Source organism: Stylophora pistillata, chromosome 5 (assembly GCF_964205215.1).
Source record: "Stylophora pistillata chromosome 5, jaStyPist1.2, whole genome shotgun sequence".
In the NCBI taxonomy this organism is placed as follows: Eukaryota; Metazoa; Cnidaria; class Anthozoa; order Scleractinia; family Pocilloporidae; genus Stylophora; species Stylophora pistillata.
The window spans coordinates 14,821,584-14,840,423 of NC_142523.1; the positions used below are offsets into that span (position 1 = coordinate 14,821,584).

At 41.1% G+C, this 18,840-nt stretch overlaps 2 protein-coding genes and 2 pseudogenes across 2 annotated transcripts; all 4 read right to left on the minus strand.

The window, feature by feature from the left end:
- Nucleotides 1–428: 428 nt before the first annotated feature.
- Nucleotides 429–2,509, minus strand: LOC148730442 (uncharacterized). The gene is made up of 4 exons (XM_088759484.1): nt 2,202–2,509; nt 1,828–2,100; nt 916–1,014; nt 429–488 (listed from the first exon to the last, which is right to left on the minus strand). Exons 1-4 carry the CDS (start codon nt 2,334–2,336, stop codon nt 444–446), a joined length of 552 nt encoding a protein of 183 aa, XP_088615610.1. The 5' UTR covers nt 2,337–2,509; the 3' UTR covers nt 429–443.
- A 1,232-nt stretch (nt 2,510–3,741) lies between these two features.
- On the minus strand, nt 3,742–5,309 carry LOC148730443 (uncharacterized). The gene has a single exon (XM_088759445.1). The coding sequence runs from the start codon at nt 5,233–5,235 to the stop codon at nt 3,784–3,786; it is 1,452 nt and encodes a 483-aa protein (XP_088615571.1). The 5' UTR covers nt 5,236–5,309; the 3' UTR covers nt 3,742–3,783.
- Nucleotides 5,310–6,512: 1,203 nt separating this feature from the next.
- LOC148730444 (uncharacterized) lies at nt 6,513–7,368 on the minus strand (annotated as a pseudogene).
- An 8,067-nt stretch (nt 7,369–15,435) lies between these two features.
- Nucleotides 15,436–16,847, minus strand: LOC148730445 (alpha-protein kinase vwkA-like; annotated as a pseudogene).
- Between the last annotated feature and the right edge of the window lie 1,993 nt (nt 16,848–18,840).

The window sequence follows — 18,840 nt, forward strand, 5'->3', positions numbered from 1 at the left end:
GGCGACACTTAGAATTTATTTTGCTCTTGATACATTTCCACACCCTTTCCTTTTCCACGGGAGAGTCAACAGGAAAACGACTAAAAACTAGAACCTTAAGTGAGTTAAGTCTTGTACCGTCTAGCGGCAGTTTGTTGTGGGTTCCCTCAGTGTTGCTGTTGCTCAGCTCCTCTCTACTAAAGAAAAATGGGAGAAGCTTAAGGGCGCATTTGTGCCACTGATTTTCTTTCTGAATCACGTCCTGAACACCAATTACTTTACGGGGGGTCACACAAGAACGAATTACGTCGGCTATCTCCCGGACGCTGGATTGAATCGGCTCTTCGGGCCTGGTGGAAGGTGCGTTCACTGGCGTTGAGTTCACTGCCAATGGAGTTGGAGTTGGAGGAAGTGGAACGATTTCTTCTATTAATTCATCGTGGAGATGTGCGAGAGCGTCTGGGTCAATGGGTTGGAAGATCTTTGTACTCTGGCCGAATAGGAACCCACTGAAAGAAAAATTAAAATTCACTCATCAGTGTCAGACCACTGCATGAAGGTGCAAATCCCTCAAATTTGATAACTCACATCCCAAATACCCTAGATATATTTAGTGTTTAGTCTAGGGTGCGCCCTTGCTGTGTTGACGCAAATTAATGAAGACGCATTTTCTGAGACAATGTGCTTTCGCAGACAAAATATGAGAAGGGTCGCAAAGTAACGATCACATTGTATCCAGGAATTTTGAAAGACATTCCCACTAAGAAGTCAGTCCTTTTTTCTGTCGTTGCGTTGTCTTTGTTAAATCTGGTTACTAGAACGCGTGGGACAAACGTTGAACTTCACATAAGACAATATTTTGAGTCAAACGTCGAGCTTAATATCAAAAGCTTAGCTCGTCTCATATGACCCGGGATTAAAAGACCTTCAACTTACCATTTTTTCTAAAGAATCCAGGCGGTGCTCAATCCGATCCAACCGAGCTGCCATGTTGTCCTCCATTGCAGACAAACTGTCCTCTAATCTCTCCATCATCTGTGAACATTATTACAGACATAAAACGTGTTAATACTACGAACTTGTGACTCTGAGAACCACCGAGGTTTCCAAGCAAACATTACCAGGTAATTAAGACGACCGTGACTACATACATCGATGCCTTAAAAATATATTGTAATTGCCGGGTGTTCTTCAGTTACTCCTTGTGATAGTTCAGTCAACGTTTCGTCGATAGATTCTCAATAATTTAATGCTCTTCATGCAGTATTAGGGGTATACAATGGTCTATCGGAAATAATGCGTCTCGGAAAATATTCACCGAGTCTCGAATTCTCGGCATTTGAAATTGGAGTCTCGGAATCTCGGGCTCGATATAATTTTCGAAGTCTCGAAATTTGATCATTTGGATCTCGGAGTCTCGTAAATTTTTCTCGTACATCTCAGCTTCCGTTGGAGATTTCAGTCACGGTTTAGTACTAACGGCCCAACATTTTCCAGCAATTGGAGTTTCGGGCTCGATTTGATAGAAACGCTGAAGTCTCGGTCTCGAATGTTTAAACAAGGGTCTCGCAGTCTCGCAAAGTCTTGAATTTACTATTCTATACTCCTAGTATTTTCCCGGCGTAGTCAATCGAACGTTCGGTAATCGAACTCAATCGAACAATCAAGAGTTCAATTGCCAATTTTTTGTGTGAGATCAATTTCGTTCGATTGCCGAACCCAATCGAACTCAATCCATGGATTGAGTTCGATTGGGTTCGATTGAAATTCAGTTCGATTGCGTTCGTGACTTCGATTGACTGCGGCGGGTATTTTGAAATACAGATTAACATAGATCATTATGCTTACCTTGCAGAAGCTTTCTTGTGCTTTATTTTGTGCTTCCACAGTAGAAGTGTTGACACGCTGGAGATCATGGACTTGGCTTTTGAGGGCAGCACATTCAGCATCCTTAGCGTCTAACTGCTGTTTCATGGCTTCTAAATCTTTGGTCGAAGTCTCAGCAAGTTTAGTCTTTTTTGCTGCTCGATTAGACGCCCACTCGACTTCTCTCTTACGCTGGTCAGCTAGAAATTCTGCATACGGATGACTTGCTTCACTTTCACCTTGTTTAGTCCTCTCCTGAGGATCAACAAATTTTATCAGACATGTTCATCATGGTGTGTAAGATAAGTGAACGCTTGTTCGTTTGTCTCACGATGGTGAAAGTGAAAGACAAGTACCTTGTGAAGTGTCGATTTTTCTTTACTTTTTTCTGGCTGCTTGCTTGGCTGCTGATCTTCAGCTGGCAAGTTGGCCTGTTCCACGGAGCTTGGGGTGGCTTCTACGTCGGACACATTTTTTGAAGACCATTCCATGTCTTTTTTGTTCAGAACCTCTTCGTCGTCTGAAATCAAGTAAACATTATACGTGAGTACGAGCAGATATATACGCAAAAATGGGGCTGTGGGACGAGTATTCCGAAATTAAGCCCAAATACGACTAAAGAGAATCTTTGTGTGAACCGTGGTGTTTCTCATGGAAGTAACTATGTGTAGTTAAATGAAATAACACTCACCACTCAAAGCTAAAATCTTCGCTTGCACTTTCTTCCCTGCCCAGTTGACTGTGACCATGCTGCCCTCTTTCAATTCGACGTTTTTTTCTACAATCAACCGTATTGGGGCGATGCCAGTTTTCTTTTCTTTCTGAAAAAGGAACAACGCTTTCGAAGGGCGTCTACTGACTTCTCTGCATAGTTGCCTAAAAGCCATGTTTTATCGATTGTGCGCAACAAAAGAGACCTTTGAAACTGGATTGCTATTGTGAAGTGACGATAGATAAGATGTCAGCCTATTTATACACGGATCTTTAAGAGAGACGGATCGAAATCCACAAGTTTTGATTGGATAAACAAATTTTAATCGTTAGAACTCTTAGAATTAAAAATATAGCGTTTTTAATTAATATCCATAGATATCAGTCTCAATTGTTGTTTTTCTTTTGTAGCTTGCGCGCGCTGTTCTTTTTGTCGTGCCGCGCGCTTTTGAGGGAATCAAGAGAAAAAGTTGGTTAAGTAGCTTTTAATTCAGTTACTCTTTCCTACTGAATTCCATTTACAAAAAAAAGCCGTTTTCATAGTTCCTTTGATTTACTGCGAAGCGCGCAACCAGTTTAAATTACTTAAATTTAGCGCGCGTGATGCAACAAATAAGACAATGGCATTCTTTCGAGTTGTTGTTCTTCTTGTCCTGCCGCGTGCTTTTGAGGGAATCAAGTGAAAAAGTTGCTTTGGTAACTTTTAATTCAGTTACTCTTAACTACTGAATTTCATTTTCAAAAAAGCCGTTTTCATAGTTACTTTGATTTAGCGCGAAGCGCCGAACTAATTTAAGTTACTTCAATTTAGCGCGCGTGACGCGACGAATAAGACAATGGCATTCTTTCGAGTTTTTCTTTGTCGTGCCATGCGCTTTTGAAGGAATCATAAGAAAAAGTTGCTTTGGTAGTGTTTTATTCAGTTATTCTTTACTACTGAAGGTTTTCGTTTTTATAACGGCGTACCTGTTTGTTAAGTTGCTTTGATTTAGCGTGCGCGGCGCGATAAAAAAGCAGTTTTCCCAAATGCTTCCATGCAACGCTTTTTAAAATAATGATGCCTGCTGTTATTTTTGTCGTGCCACCCGCTTTGGAATAATGCTAAACAATGTTTTGCAAAATGTGTTGCCAGTTCTAATTTTATTACAACTTTAAAAAACGACGTTTACGCAAAGCCATTATTTATCTAACTTGATGTAGAAATTGAAATAAATTACAATTATCAGTCTATGGCGCTGGGGCCACAAGATCTTCCGTTCCGTGTTTACAAAATTGCCTTATTTCTCTGTACAAATAATTTTTTCTGTCATTGCTTAAGCCTTCTGGGTTTATCTTGGCAGGAAGACTGGGTGTTGGGACAATTGTTGGATCTTTCAGCAACATGAATGACAGTTCAGCAGTAGATCTGTTTTCTTTGCAGTAGATTCTTCCAGGTTCATCCTTTGAGAAGCGAAAATGATGGTACTTCTTAATGTTTGGAAGTTTATTGAAGTAACCACCAAGAAACGATGCCCAGTCATAGACTGGCACAATGACTGTGTTGTCATGAGTTCCCACTAACTGGGCTTTGTTTACTCCGGTGGAATTGGACTCAACCATTGCAGCAAGCTCATAAATTGAAGAAATAAAGTTCACCTTGTAAGCCTTCTTAATGATACCAAAGCCGCGATCAGGTGCAAATTTGGTGTGTCCAGCAATAAGGAAAGAGTACGTAATGCGCTGGTGAAGTTCATTTATAACTCTCCAAGCCAAGTACCACAAAAAGAAGTTATTTTTGTTCTGCCCAGAACAATTGTCCGCAGGTAGATGGACGTTAGTTTCTCCGAGACCGTGGTTTGCGAAATAATGATGAACGTAGCTTATTGTTGAATTTGCTCCTTTTCCAACGCTGACTGCCTCGTCAATCAGGTAATTGACTTGCCTCGGAATGGCTTCGCATATTACACCGAAAATTCCACATTTACGGGGCGTTTTGAAATAAATGGGGCCGGGCTGCATTGGGTTACTTGGTATATGTATCTGTTGTGCATAATCAAAAGAGTAATGCATTGTTCCTGTGAATGAGCACGAAGGATGTGTTTCACTTAAATCAATAGTGCCCTCTGCGGCTTCAAAATTTTCTGCTGCTTCCTTGCATGCTTCCTGGTACATGTTCCTTTCTCCTAATGCCAAGTTCAAATGTTCCTGTTGTGCTTGCACACAGTCTGATTTTTTGCAATCGGGAAGATTTGCAGCGCGCAGTAGTTTTGTGGTGTTCTGCTGGCATGTTATGCAGAGGTCCGTCATGGGCTTTGCTACCACAACACTGGGGTAGAATTCCGTCCATAGTTCAACAAACTTAGAATAGCTTACTGCTTGCTTTTCTGATGCTTTGCAAGCGCTTTCGAAGGCGCGCCACACGCCCATCTTTGTTTCGTGGGAAGATAGCAGTTTGATATCTTCATCTTTGTATCCAGGAATCCTTCCAGGCAGCGAAATTGCATTCTCTTTTACGTAGTTTGCAATAAATACTTTAACATCTTCTACAACAGCATGGGGAAGTGCGTTCTGAGGCAGTCTCTTGGTGTTTCCATGAGTTCTTGACGAAAGGCCGTTGTTCTCATAGTGATCTTTAAGCCGTCGAAATCGAGAATAACTTAAACCATACAACATGAGAAACATTTCACGGCAAACAGGCATTGATTGAAACAAGAAGTTGCAACGAGGACTTCTGTTCCTTTTCTCTCCAACGTTCTCGACACGGGTGACCGCCTGAATGTTCGCCAAAATAACCAGGTCTAGTTCTCTAGCAGAGAGTTCAAGGCAGTTGTTTAAATTTACCATGACCGCTTCCTCTGTGAACTGGGATGAACAGCGACCATCGCGTGGACCACGAGAGCATTTGCAGCCTTCTTTTAGGAATTCTTTCACGTTCGTAAACACTTCTCTTTCTCTGTCTGATCACTCAATATTAATCTCTTCGTTCTCCATCATTGCAGTTTTAACGTGTGTAATAAGCTAAGTTAGACTGAATACAATTTTGTCAAGTTTGAGTTGCTATGACGATGGACTGCGCGAATTGGCCTGGGGACGAGTGTTTCATCTGTTCCATCATTTGAATCTCATGAATGCATGAATCGACGAAATAATTGTTTCTTTGTTTCTCGATTCCCAAGCAGTGTTTTTATATTACACCAAGAAAAGGGTAGAAGAGAGGATACTTCACAGTTTACCTGCATGCTGATTGATAAGTTAAAGAGGAATGAATTGATTGTGTGAGTCTCCTCGGTTCCGATTGGGACCACGGCTAGTGTTTACATGATTAAAATGGGACCTATAGATCAGAAGCGAAACTTCTCCACAAAAACGGTTTCATTTTTCTCTGAGGCCAGTCTCGGAATGATGCAACTTACTCAATGATGGGAGTTTGAATGGTCCAAACGGGCCATAACCTTTTAACGTTTTGTCGAAAGCGGTGAACGGACGCGTTTTTTCTTAAACGGATAAGCTAACTGATTGAACGTTTTCTTGAAATGTTTAAACGGATAAGCTAACCAATTAAACGTTTTGAGGAAACGTTTAAACGGATAGGCTAACCGTTTAAACGTTTTGTCAAAAGCGTTAAACGGATGGAATTTTTTTTAAATGGATAAGCTAATCGTTTAAACGTTTTGACCGAAACGTTAAATGGATACTCGATTTTAGAAAACGGATGAGATAAGCGTTTAAACGTTTTGTATGATCCGTTTAAATGGATGTTAAACGGATACTAAACGGTTATTTCCGTTAAACGGTAAAGCATTAGTGTACGTTTTCCCATGGAAGGTCACAAATAAAAGTTTAAAAACTCAGTAAGAGGTATATCATGGTCTTAAAATCGTTGTGGAAAAACGTGTACCATGTCAAATTTCATTAAATAACACGCACCGCTTATCATAAAAATCTTGAAAAAAATAACTTTCAGGCAATTTGAGTTTTTAGGGGTTCTTGATATGTTTTAAAAGTTCATTCATAGTGTTCAACATAGCCATATTCAAGGCTTCTTGCTGTTGTTAATATATCTGTTGCTGATGAAGTAAGATTATCTGGAATTGTTGCTGTTGCTGCATTTCAGCAACTCTCAGCTCCAACTCTCAGCTCCAACTCTCTGTTGCAAAGCTGCTGATGCTCTTCGTGCTCATTTTTTTTATTGCAATGGAGGCTTCCATCATTGAAACCAAATTGGTGTGACTTGATTTCTTCTTAATCGGCAATACTCCATCATCAGAATTATTGTCACTTTAACCTGCAACGCCAGCTCTCTTTGTCTTCTTTGTACTGCTCAGCCTTTTAACAGCTTTGCTCCTTATATCCTCTGCAGTCTCCTTTTCTGTTGCTTCTTTTTCCTGTGATTTTCCCTCCCACTCTAACATTCGCTCGTCTTTCTCTGTTAGAGCTTGATATGCTTAATCAAACTCTACCTCAACCCCACTTGCCTTCTTTTCTTCTTTCTCTCTAGTATGGTACTCCTCCAATAAATAATTAAACCGATTGCAAACAGATCTTTGAGTAGCTTTCACAAGACCACGTTGAACCAGATTATCAGCAATATTGGTTCATGCTGCTCCCCACTTAGTTGACCCAACAGGAAATTTGTATGGCTCCTCATGGATGACCTCTCAAAGTAATTTCAAGTCATCTTCTTTTTTCCAGATGAAAATCTCTCGCTTTAAGCGATTAGTAGACATATCTGGACGAACAAAGAAAACTTGTAAAACTTTATTCACATTTGTTACAGGTCAACAACTTATCATAAGAAAGCTATCTACAAATGAAAGCCCTGGCTGGGGTCATGGTGTCTCGTCTTTAGGTAAGATCCTACTCTAATAGTGCTTGACTAAAACATTGCTCATATCTGGTAATTAATATCATCCCTTTAAATGAGACCTTTCCTTATTAAAAATAAACAAATGAAATTCTGTAAAATTCCTGGGGCACTTATTCAAGCATAACAATAAACATTTTGGTTCAGAAATAAAAAAAGGAGCTTGTCAGTGCTTGGAAAGCTAAGTTGATTATCTAGCTTTTATTCTCAACTTCTGAACAGCAATGTGTTCCATGGTCTATCTTATGCATGTTATTTGCCAACTTTCAACCTAATCCTAACATCATAAATATTATAGAGATACAATAGTGTAAGCTTAATTTTCCAGGTTTGGATGGCTTCAAGTTTGAAATTTGAAAGATGATTTTGAAAAAGATTGACAATGTTCCTGTCACGATTCTGTGAACTCAAAAGGGTTGTTTATTGTGCGAACTCGACTGCCGCCACGTGTGTTGTCGTTGTCTCCTGAGTGTTCTGAATATATAATGTTCATAGGCCCAGTGGCGTGACCGTGTAACGCAATATCACGACATCTTCCCCTTTTTTACAAAGTTTACCTTCAAAAGTTAATTAATACTTAATGTTCGGTTTCGATCACTGTTCAAATCACATAAAATCGATAAAACATTGTTCTTCATTGAAATCATAAAAAGATAGAAACAGAACCCAACAACTATTTAGCGGCTCAATCATTCAATGTTCAGTTCATATGGTAATCCTGATGCCACAAAGGCGGTCGACGTCTGCGTTCTGATCGACGAGTTTCAATCCTTTGTGGCTCAAGCTCAGTTCCCATTTCATTTTCAGGTGGCATTCTCTCTGTTTTGGTCTTGCCATGGAACTCCGGTGGAGGAGGTCCTGGCTCTGTCAGATTTGGCGCCGGTTTGAGGGTAGACTCGGGCGGAGTTAGTTCTATCAGACTCATAGGTGGTGCTGTTTCCGGGGTCAGGCGCAGTTGCCAACGGTTGCGTCGGTATCGCCTGCCGCAAACTTCAACTTCATAAGACCTGTTCCCCAAGGCTTTCATGCAGGTCCCCAGACTCCATTCCTCCCTTCCGGGAAGCCGCATCCTGATGGCCTGTCCACACTTTAGTGCCTCTAAAGGGTGAAACTTTTTGTTGTATTGTTGAGCTTGTCTTTTCTTGCGCTCAGCCAATTTGGTGGCTGTTTCCTGGTGTGATGGCTGCCGCAGGAGCGTTTCATGGGTTGGTAAGAAAGTGCGTGTGCGGCGTCCCATCAGTCTCTGTACGGGTGATGTTCCTAGACCCTCTGTTGGGGTGTTGCGCCAATCAAGAAGGGCTAACAGCGGGTCTTGCCCATCCGCTTTCGCTTTCGTCATCAAGTTCTTGCAGGTCTTCACGGCATTCTCGGCGCGGCCATTTGACTGGGGGTAACGGGGGCTCGAAGTTCTATGTTCAAACTGCCATTCTCTCACGAATGCACTGAACACCGATGACGTAAACTGAGGTCCGTTGTCGGTAATAAGCACGTCTGGTATCCCATGGCGGGCGAATTGTACTTTACACGCAGCTATCACGCTAGCAGATGTGGCCACCTTAACCTCCTGGACTTCAAAGAACCCACTCCAGTAGTCGACTAGGACAAAGAAATGTTGTTGCCCAAGGTAAAAAGAATCGGCACCTAGCATCGACCAGGGAGCGACGGGATCGGATACGGTTGCAATTCCTCGCGGCACTGATCTGGCTGGTACGACTGGCAGATTGAGCATTTGGAAACAAAGTCCTTTACTTCCGAATTTATGAGGGGCCAATAGAGGACCTCCCTAGCGCGACGTAAACACCCTTCGATTCCAATATGTGATCGGTGAATTTGCTTTAACATTTCTTTTCTCAGGGAAGGGGGTACCAGCAATCGTTCCCCCAGGAATACTAGTCCCTTGTCTTCTATAAGCTCACTTCGTTTGTCATGGTAAGGCGTCAGCTCAGGGGTACAGAACTTCCTTGACACTGGCCATTCACCCTTGATTGCTCCGATTAGCTTTTGCATCACTGGGTCCCTGGCAATCTCGTTTCTGAATTCAGCGAGCCTGTATGGTGCAATCGAGACGTTTTCTGAATGATCTATCTCGGCAAGTGTACAGATCAGACTTTTATCGTGCTTGGAGGCTTCGGTGGTGTTGCGGTATGCTCGACTCAGTGCATCTGATACCCACATAAGTTCCCCTTTTTTATACTGCACATCCAGGGAGTAATTCTGAAGGGCCATCAGCATTCTCTGGAGTCTCTTTGGTGAGTTGTGTATTGGCTTGGTAAAAACTGCCCTTAGTGGTTCGTGGTCAGACTCGATGTGTACAACTTCGCGTCCCAGTATGTATTGATTGAACTTGTCGGTTGACCACACTATGGCGAGGAGCTCTTTCTCGATTTGAGCGTAACGCGTTTCGGTGTCGGTCAGAGCTCGCGAGGCAAAGGCAACGGGCTGACCCTTTTGCATCAGTACTGCACCTAGACCCGTTATGCTGGCATCGCATTGGATTGTCACTTCTTCAGTAACATCATAGTATTTCAGTACCGGGGCCTTGGCCAAGTATTCTTTGACTGTGGTAAATGCTTTCTCATGCTGTGCAAGCCAACACCACTCGACGTCCTTGTCCTCAAGCCTTCGCAAAGGTTCTGTCATGTCGGACAGGAGTGGCAAGAATTTGGCCAGATAATTGACCATCCCCAAAAACCTCTTCAGGCCTTTCACATCAGTCGGCGGTGGCATATCCAAAATAGCTTCAACTTTGGCTGGGTCTGCCTTTAGACCATCAGGAGTCAAGAGGTGGCCCATGAAACGCACTTCGGTTTGAGATCTTTTCAGCTTGAGTTTGTTGAGCTTGAGGTTCCACTCCCGGCATTTCTTGAAGAACGCACATTCGTTCTTTTCAAGGCTCGAGTTGACATCTGCGTCAGTTTCACCAAATCCAGCGATGAGGAAGTCGTCAGCGATAACTTCAACGCCTTCTAAATTTTCTACGAATTCATGCATGCGTCGCTGCCAAACTTCAGGCGCACTTGAGATACCAAAAGGCATGCGGGCCCATCTATAACGCCCAAAAGGCGTATTGAACGTTGTCAGGAAACTAGAAGCATCGTCTAAGAGGATTTGGTGGAAGCCATGCTTGGCGCCACAAAGAGTAAATTTCTTGGCACCTGTTAAGCGGGAGGCCACTTCATCGATAGTCGGCAACTGGTAATGCTCTCGCCGAATGGCACGATTTAAATCTCTCGGGTCAATACAGATGCGTACTTTGTTTGGCTTCACTATGGCCAACATGCTGGATACCCACTGCGTCGGTTCTGTTACTGGAATAATAACTTTACGATCAACAAGTTCATCCAGCTTGTTTTTGATGCGTGGACGCAAGGCTACTGGCACTCGCCTCGGTGCGTGGACAACTGGTTGCGCCTGTTCGTCTATGGCTATTTTGTATGCTCCTGGTAGGGCCCCTAATCCGTCGAATACATCCTCATACTCTTCGAGCAAGGAGGCTTTGGGACACTTGACGTGTAATGCTAGGATGTCACAATTATGCAAACTCACAAAGCCAAGATTGAGGCTGGTGTTCAATGATAAAATCGGTTGATAGTCTCTGTCTAAGATGTTAAACTCCATTGACCTCCGCTGTCCCCGGGACCACACAGGCAGGGTAGCTTTACCAGCAATTTTGCGGCGATCCCCTGTGTACGAGACTATTTCCTTTTGGCATGGTTTGAGGCGATGAAGGAGGGTGTCCCCAGTGATTTGCTTGTATAATTGGGCCGGGAGAATGTCGCACTGCGACCCAGTTTCTATTTGAAACTGGACTTCTGTCTTGGGATCTGGCCCATAAATGTGGAGTTTGACCACTGCCAATTTTTCCTGGCCTTTGCTCTTACTAGTAGTAGCACCAATGTAGTAGGGGTCGTTTCCCATGTCGACGGCTTCGTGGACCGCCAAAACTCTACTTTTCACTCCTCGGGGATTGGCGCGACATTTATTCGCAAAATGATTCATACTCCCACAGTTAAAACATGTTCTTCCATACGCGGGACAATGACGTCCATGCGCCGTTCCGCAATTTTCACATTCTTTAGACGGTCTTCTAAATGCTTGTGACTTGAGTTGTCGTTCTTCTTCAGGTTTTTCTGCCGATCCCGCCTTCCGTAACGCATGAACTGCAGTGTCTTCTCCAGCCATTAGCTTTACTTGCTGTTGGGTCTGTTCTGACGACTTAATAATGTCAACTGCTTGTAGGAGAGATAAATCATTCAAACGGAGAAGTCTCTCACGGACGCGATCATCCTGTATGCCTAGCACGAGGCGGTCACGCAAAATTTCATCTGGTGTGATTGTATTGTGTGCACAGTTTTTTGCGATCGTTCGAAGCTCCGTAAGATACGTCGAGATGTTTTCGCCTGGTTCCTGGTTTCGGTTGTTGAACCTATAGCGTTCATATATGACCTGTGTCCTAGGAATGCAGAATTCGTCGAACTTCTTCAGGACTTGTGAAATGTCGTCTGCGTTTTCGTCTTCGTTCCAAATAAAGGTATCGTGGGCTCTGACGCCATCCTCGCCTATAAAGCTTAGTAAAGCATTACTATGCCCTCTTGTTTATATACACCAGTAGCGATTTCGTAGCGCTGCCACGCTACTTTCCACGATTTCCATGCGGTGGCTAAATTGTCGTCAAAATTAAGCGCTTTCGGCGGGGGCAAATTTGACGGGGGAATAAAAACTTGAGTCGGCGCTGGTGGCACAACTATGGATACTTCAGCTGCTTCTGTCATCTTTAGGGGTGAACAGATCCGACTCCTGACACCATGTCACGATTCTGTGAACTCAAAAGGGTTGTTTATTGTGCGAACTCGACTGCCGCCACGTGTGTTGTCGTTGTCTCCTGAGTGTTCTGAATATATAATGTTCATAGGCCCAGTGGCGTGACCGTGTAACGCAATATCACGACAGTTCCTTTGATATAACCTGAGGTTGAGCCTATATTCCCTCTACTTTAAGAAATTCTTGGCAAAAACAAAAAAACTTGGTGACTAACTTGAGTTGAATAAAGACAACATCTCTTTTGGAGAAAGTAAATACTCAAGAATTGAGCTACTCACAAAGCCTAAATCGAAAGAACAAACTGGGATTATCTTTATCTTTCCTCCAACTTTAATGTACTATGCTTGTAATCGGTAAATCGGAAATTAGACTCTTAAGATGAAGTGACAAAAATACAAACGAAACGTGAAGCTAATTGTGCTAAGGTTTTGGCTAAGTTTTGGCTTGGAGCCAAAAATAGGTACTCAGTGCGTACATGGTTGGACAGGTAATGTCTGATGAAGGAGTTTTGAAGTGATCCTTCATCATTTTATATCAAATATGAAGAATGGATATGTAAGTATGAGATCAACTACTAAAATTAATTTATCGGAAGACAGTGAGGCTTTAAAAAAAAAGGCAAGAAAGAATTTTTTAAGTTTGATAGCTTAGAGTTTTTCAAGAGTGGTTTCATGAGCACTTGTTGTGTTTTGAGTATTTTCAATTTATTTATATTTTGGTCAAGGATGTATGAAAGCATTGGCTAAAGAACAGTTTCTTAATACCTGTTTTACGTTTCTTTAACAGCATTCTTGTACGAATTATACATGCATCAACACAACGATTTGAACAAATCTAATGAAAAGCATCAGTTAATCAGATGGCTTGGAATAGTTCTTGATTTGCCAGAGGATGTCTGAAGGCACTGAGGAATAAACAGTGTCTTGATACCTGTGTGTCTTCGAGAACATTCTTGTATGAAGTTATACATTTATGAACAGAACAATGTAATCAAAGCTAGTAAAAGTCATCAGTTAATCAGATGTGGTTTAGAATATTTCTTGATTTACAGAAGGATGTCTTGAAGTATTGAGCAATGAACAGGTTTTGGATACCTCTGTTTGTTCAAGAACAATTATGAAGTTATACGTCTATGAACACAACAATGTAAGAAAAATGTAACAAATCATATCAGTTAATCAGATGGCTTGGAATATTTCTTCATCTACTGAAGGATGTGTTGAACAGCAAATAGTTTTTTGATACCTGTTTCTTCGAGAACATTGTACATGGAATGGCACAATTCAATTCAATTGACTCTGATTTGTGGTGGAAATCAGAGTCCTCACTACATAAACAACGAAGTCTTAGAAGGTGAGAAAAAGGAATGGAATTCTTAATGTGAGATAGATGCGAAGACGAATACAACAAGTAATTATGCGAGTCTGTAGGTTTGTAATACACACTAGTGCATAAAATGTTGCCTTCAATTGAAACTTTGATGTCTAAAAAGGATAAAGAATTGTCAGAAACTTCCCAGGTATATTTCAGAGCAGGGTGAAAAGAATTGACTGGGGTTGTGAATTGAGTCAGCTCCTCTCTGGTAGAGGAGGTGGCGCCAATACAGTTGTCGATATAGCGACGACTATAGAGTTCAGGTTTGGAGCCGTTGTATTGGCTGAAAAATTTGTGTTCGACAAAACCTACAAAAGGATTGGCATAGCTAGGTCCCATTTTGGTACCCATGGCTACACCATTGGTTTGTTTGAAAAAGTTGTCCCCAAATGAAAAACAATTGAGTGTGAGCGCTAGTTCGGCTAAGCGTAGTAGTGTTTCAGATTCAGGTTCCTTAACAGTACGTTGATCAAAAAAATGGTTAAGGGCCAGAAGACCTTCGCCATTAGGAATGACAGTGTAAAGAGACGTAATATCCATGGTGAAAAGAAGTCTGTTTTGGCCAAGGAAATTAAAGTCGAAGAAGAATTTGAAGAGTGTGTTGGCTGTCTTTAATATATGATGGTAAAGTTTTGACGATGGGAGCCATAATTTTGTCTAGATAGCTGGAGATAAGTTCAGTAGGGTAACTGCAAGCCGAGACAATAGGCTGACCCGGGTTGTTAGGTTTGTGAATTTTAGGTAAAAAGTAAATACAAGAAGTTCTAGGAGTGGTTATGATGAGATTTTTTTGCTGTGGCCAGCAATTCCTGTTTAGTTATGAGTTCGTTGATCGTATTCTTGACGGTGTTTTGATTGTTGGCAGTGAGGTCTTTGTCGACCTTTGATAAAAAGGTGTCAGAAAGTTGCTGCAAAGCTTCTTTTTGGTAGAGGTCGGTGCACCAAACAACGACTGAGCTGCCCTTATCGGCCGTTTTGATAACTATGTCTGCGTTTTCTAAGGCTTTTTAGAGCCAACCACTCTTCAGAGGAGAGATTGGAAAATTTGGTAATATGATTGAAATTAAGTTTGTTGATATCGTGGTGACATGTTTTGTTAAAAAAAGTCTGATGATGCGAACTGGCCTTCCGGAGGAGTCCATTTAGACTTTCGAGTCTGAAGTGTTTCGAAAGTGTCTTTGTTCGAGGTGTTAGAATCATCCTCTTTGTCGTGAAAAAAGGCTTTTAATTGAACGCAGTGAAGGAATTTTTCTACGTCTTGTTCTCACTTGTTCATGTCTGATGGTGTAGAATGAGTAGTTTAGAATGTAGAATTTACAATGCTGTAGAATGAGCAGTATAGTTCATAGAAATGAACAATGCTGAAATGAACAGCGGTATTTGAGTCTTTTGTAGGTTAGCAGACCAAAACATTTTAAGAAGAGTTGCATTTTAATAAAGATCTTGTCTAGAAAGCTAAGTTTTGTAAAAAAATCTAACCAATTGTCATGATAAGGCTTTACGACGTTCGGTTGTCCACAAACAACTTGTTCATGTCTGAAGCTGTTATGGTAATTGGCGATGTTTATCTTGCTTTGTTAGCGTTGAGATCCTTATAAACTTTTTCGGAAATAAAAATAATTGCTTTTTACTCAAGCTCTTGTCTTGAAAGCCAAGTTTTTTGAAGAAAACCTGATCGATTGACATGACGAGTCTTTACGGTGTTGTTAATTTGTCACAATAAATAACTAGTCCACATCTGAAGCTGCTATAGTAATTAGCGATGTTTATCAAGCTTTATTCGCGTTGAGATCCTTATAAACTTCGTTGGAAGAACAAGAATGTTTTTTTTTAAAGATCGTTTACTTTTCTACATGTTTAACTTCTAATAAGTTGTACTGGGTACCATCATCAGTTAGTAAATCTAACGATGCAATTTCTGGGTCATATAGTGTGTACCCTGCACCCTGAATGTCAAGAACAATAAGCTTACCCTCAGATTTCTCATGTTCAAAGTGGATAAAGGGCTGTGCCTTGTCACAAACTGTACCCTTTTCACATACCTCACCGTTATTGTTTATGTACTTAATAAAATCACTGTCAATGTACTCTTCAATTGAAACAAACTCTCCACTGTCTGCCTGCCCATGAATACCTTTTTATATTCAAATGTTGGGCCAAACTCAATCGGGTGCTCTTTTTCAATTTGTTCCTTCAGTTGTGATGCAAAATTGTGAGCCAAATATTGCATTTGGACTGACTTCTTTGTGTGACTTTCTTCAGTTTCTTGTATTGCTTTCATTATTTCTGAGACACTCTCAAAGTACTTCTTGATGACCCCTATCACTTCTTTGAGTCCCTCTGTTATGGTAGTGGCCTTGAAAGCTCGTCGGAATCCACCAGAAGCGAATGGTGTCTCCACTGGTACATTGGACCATTGCATGTGTTGAAAATCAAACTTAAAGATCCTAATGACAGTGGAACTTTTCTTGGAGATGACTTTCCCTAGTTTTAGCATATCCTGGATGAACAGACTCTTGGGGTAAAATTTTCTAGAGCAAACTTTTTTAGGGCTTGTTTCTGACACAGCCTTTTTCCTTGGATTGTCATCACACCTTGTTTTTTTGGTCTTTAGCAAAAGTGAGAAAGAACAAAAATATAAGGTTATTACAAATGGCTTGCAACAATTCCAAGCATATTCATGTTTTACCTTCTCTTCCATCAATTTTCAGAAATTTGTAAATGAGTAAAATATCAGTTTGGCATACAATATGAATCTCCACAGAATGGTTTAGAAAAGAGTACATGTGTAAATGCCTCATTTTGGGTGAGTGAAACTAATAGTGCCAAAACCAAGCTCTAGATGTGATCATATATTTTAATGTACCAGCATATTAAGCTCTTAATTGTAGTCACATACCTTATGCGTCTGTTGCCTGTGCTCTTCCTCACCCTGATCATTTGATACTTCGCCATCTGACATTTTTATAAAATGGACAAAGAATACTTTATGGTCTGGATTTGGCACATCTTCTTACAAGAAGGCCCACGTTCACCAGTTAAGATGTTGCAAACCATATCTTTATCAATTTGGGGAGCAAAGTGCTTCTGGCAAGCTTCTACTTTGTTGTCAAAAGTTATTTCATCGAATTCGAATGGGACGAATTCTCTTGGCCCAGTCCTGGTGTACTTTTGCTGTTTTCCAGTTACTTGTGAACTCATCCTCTGCACAATTATTTCATCTTTCGCCACTACAGATTCTGGTGCTGTTCGTTTCCCCTTGGCAGCTCTTTTTTGACGCTGCTTGTTTTCAAACTGCCTCCACTCCGCCATATTGGCTAATAGAACCACAGGCGCAGAGCTTTGTAAGCACGCGTAGAATGATGGTAGTGGCAGCGCTTGGCCACGGTGAAAATTCACTTTCACTTGCACTTTGGATTTCATTTAAAATTGATTTTATATTTCACTTTGAAGTGTATTTCCATTTTAGTTTAACTTAAAGGTAAAATGGTTTTATTTTTAAAATTCAATGTACTTTCAAATTTCATGTCCCTTTTACTTTAAAATTTCAGTTAATTTTATAGAAAAATTCACTGCCTGACGAGTGAATTCCACGTTAAACTTCAAGCGAAAAACCAATATCGCACGAATCGCGAAGCAATGAGTGCGATATCGGTTTTTGAAGTGAAATTTAACGTGGAATTCATGAGTCAGGTGGTGAATTTTTCTTGAATCGCATAACCTAATAAAAATAAGAAAACAAGAAATTAAAACGGCAATGTTATTGTTTGTTTTTATTCCGTACACGCGCCCTTAAGAAAGTCATTTTAAAGTCAACTGTCAGAACTGTCATTGTTAAGGGAATGGAAAGCAAGGTAAGTCGCTCACGTTTGAACCGTCGACAATTTTAATTGTACCTCGTGAATTTTTCTTGAATCACATAGTTAAAGCCACGAAATCACTGGGCGAAACCAGATGTGTTGTATTTTTGTGCGCCATGCCAGTGCGCAAACAATGGAAACCCTTTCAAAGTCGGGTGTCAATATCTAGCGAATAGAGGGAACAAGATATTTTTAGAAGGAAAACCACTTTTATTTCAAACTCGTGGAGAAAGCGGTGCCTCACATTTTACAATCTTCAGCAAAAAAACTAAAAGTACACAATACGGAGTTATTTAAGACAGAGATTTGCCTGCTTTCACTCAACTTGGCAAAATGTGGCGCCGACAATCAACAACTGAAAGGTCAAATCCTCAAGCGAAATGAAAATTTCAATCGTTCCGGTATCAAAGCAAAATCTACAAAAACCAGTCCGTGCTTTACAGTTGTAAAAAAAACTTGTATTCAAAATATAATGATTAAGACTGGAATTTCACGGTAAACTCTGACGAGAAACAGTTCAGTTAAAAGTCACAATTTTAACTGTTTTTCTTTCATCACAGGGAGTCGCTCGTTGGTGTCAATGCTGGACTGAAAGTTTATGAAAATATTTACTGGAGAATTCTTAAAAGTTACTCCAGTAAACATTCCGCCAACTGCTCCTGCCATCAGGTAACTAGAACGACTGGCATTGCTGTCATGGTCACTAGTAGCTGCTGTGTTGCTTGGCGTGGCTGAGCTATTGAGAACAATCTCCTGTAAAGCATGACTTGAATAGCCGTTGGTAGTTGTCGCGCTTGGCGTGGGTTGAAACCGTCCAACTTATTCGACATTCGCCGCTGTTTTTGCAGAGGATTATGGCTGTAGCTGGATATGGATTCCGGATTGGAGTGGCCAGTGAGCTCTGATATCTCCACTGGGTCGAAATCATCACTGAGCGCTTGGATGACAGTTCTTCGACCACTCGAATTTGTGAATTTGCCGTCTAGTGTTTTTTGAAACCATGTTGTATCTAAAAGAGGCCAGTTCGTCGTCTGTATAGGCTACAATGGTTTGGATTTCGGGAAAAGATGCTTGACATTTTTCGGCATTGATACCTGTTTTGGTTTTCTTTCATAATGCTTGTTTGGTTTTCCTCGGCGAGAACTGTCGTTTGGCTTTCTTCCCTCGTCTCTGGCATTTTGATTTTTTTTTCTATGCGTTTTCTCGTATTTTTGAGCGTGAGTGGTTTCCTCCAATTTTCTAAAAATTTGAATTTCAAGTCAAAATTTGGAAGACATTCGTTTTCTATAAATTTGTTCATATTTTCGTGGCGCTAGTTGTATTTACGTTTTTATGGTCGTAACAATAATTTTTGCTGGCGACTCGCGTCAGCGATATCGCTTTATG

Bases quoted from the DNA above. Each gene is read 5' to 3' on its own strand.
- LOC148730442 (XM_088759484.1), bottom strand. From the start codon at position 2,336: ATGGAATGGTCTTCAAAAAATGTGTCCGACGTAGAAGCCACCCCAAGC. The intron at 1,015-1,827 runs GTAAGCATAATG...TAATGTTCACAG, and splicing joins CACAAGAAAGCTTCTGCAAG to ATGATGGAGAGATTAGAGGA. The intron at 489-915 runs GTAAGTTGAAGG...TTTTTCTTTCAG, and splicing joins TGGATTCTTTAGAAAAAATG to TGGGTTCCTATTCGGCCAGA.
- LOC148730443 (XM_088759445.1), bottom strand. From the start codon at position 5,235: ATGCCTGTTTGCCGTGAAATGTTTCTCATGTTGTATGGTTTAAGTTAT.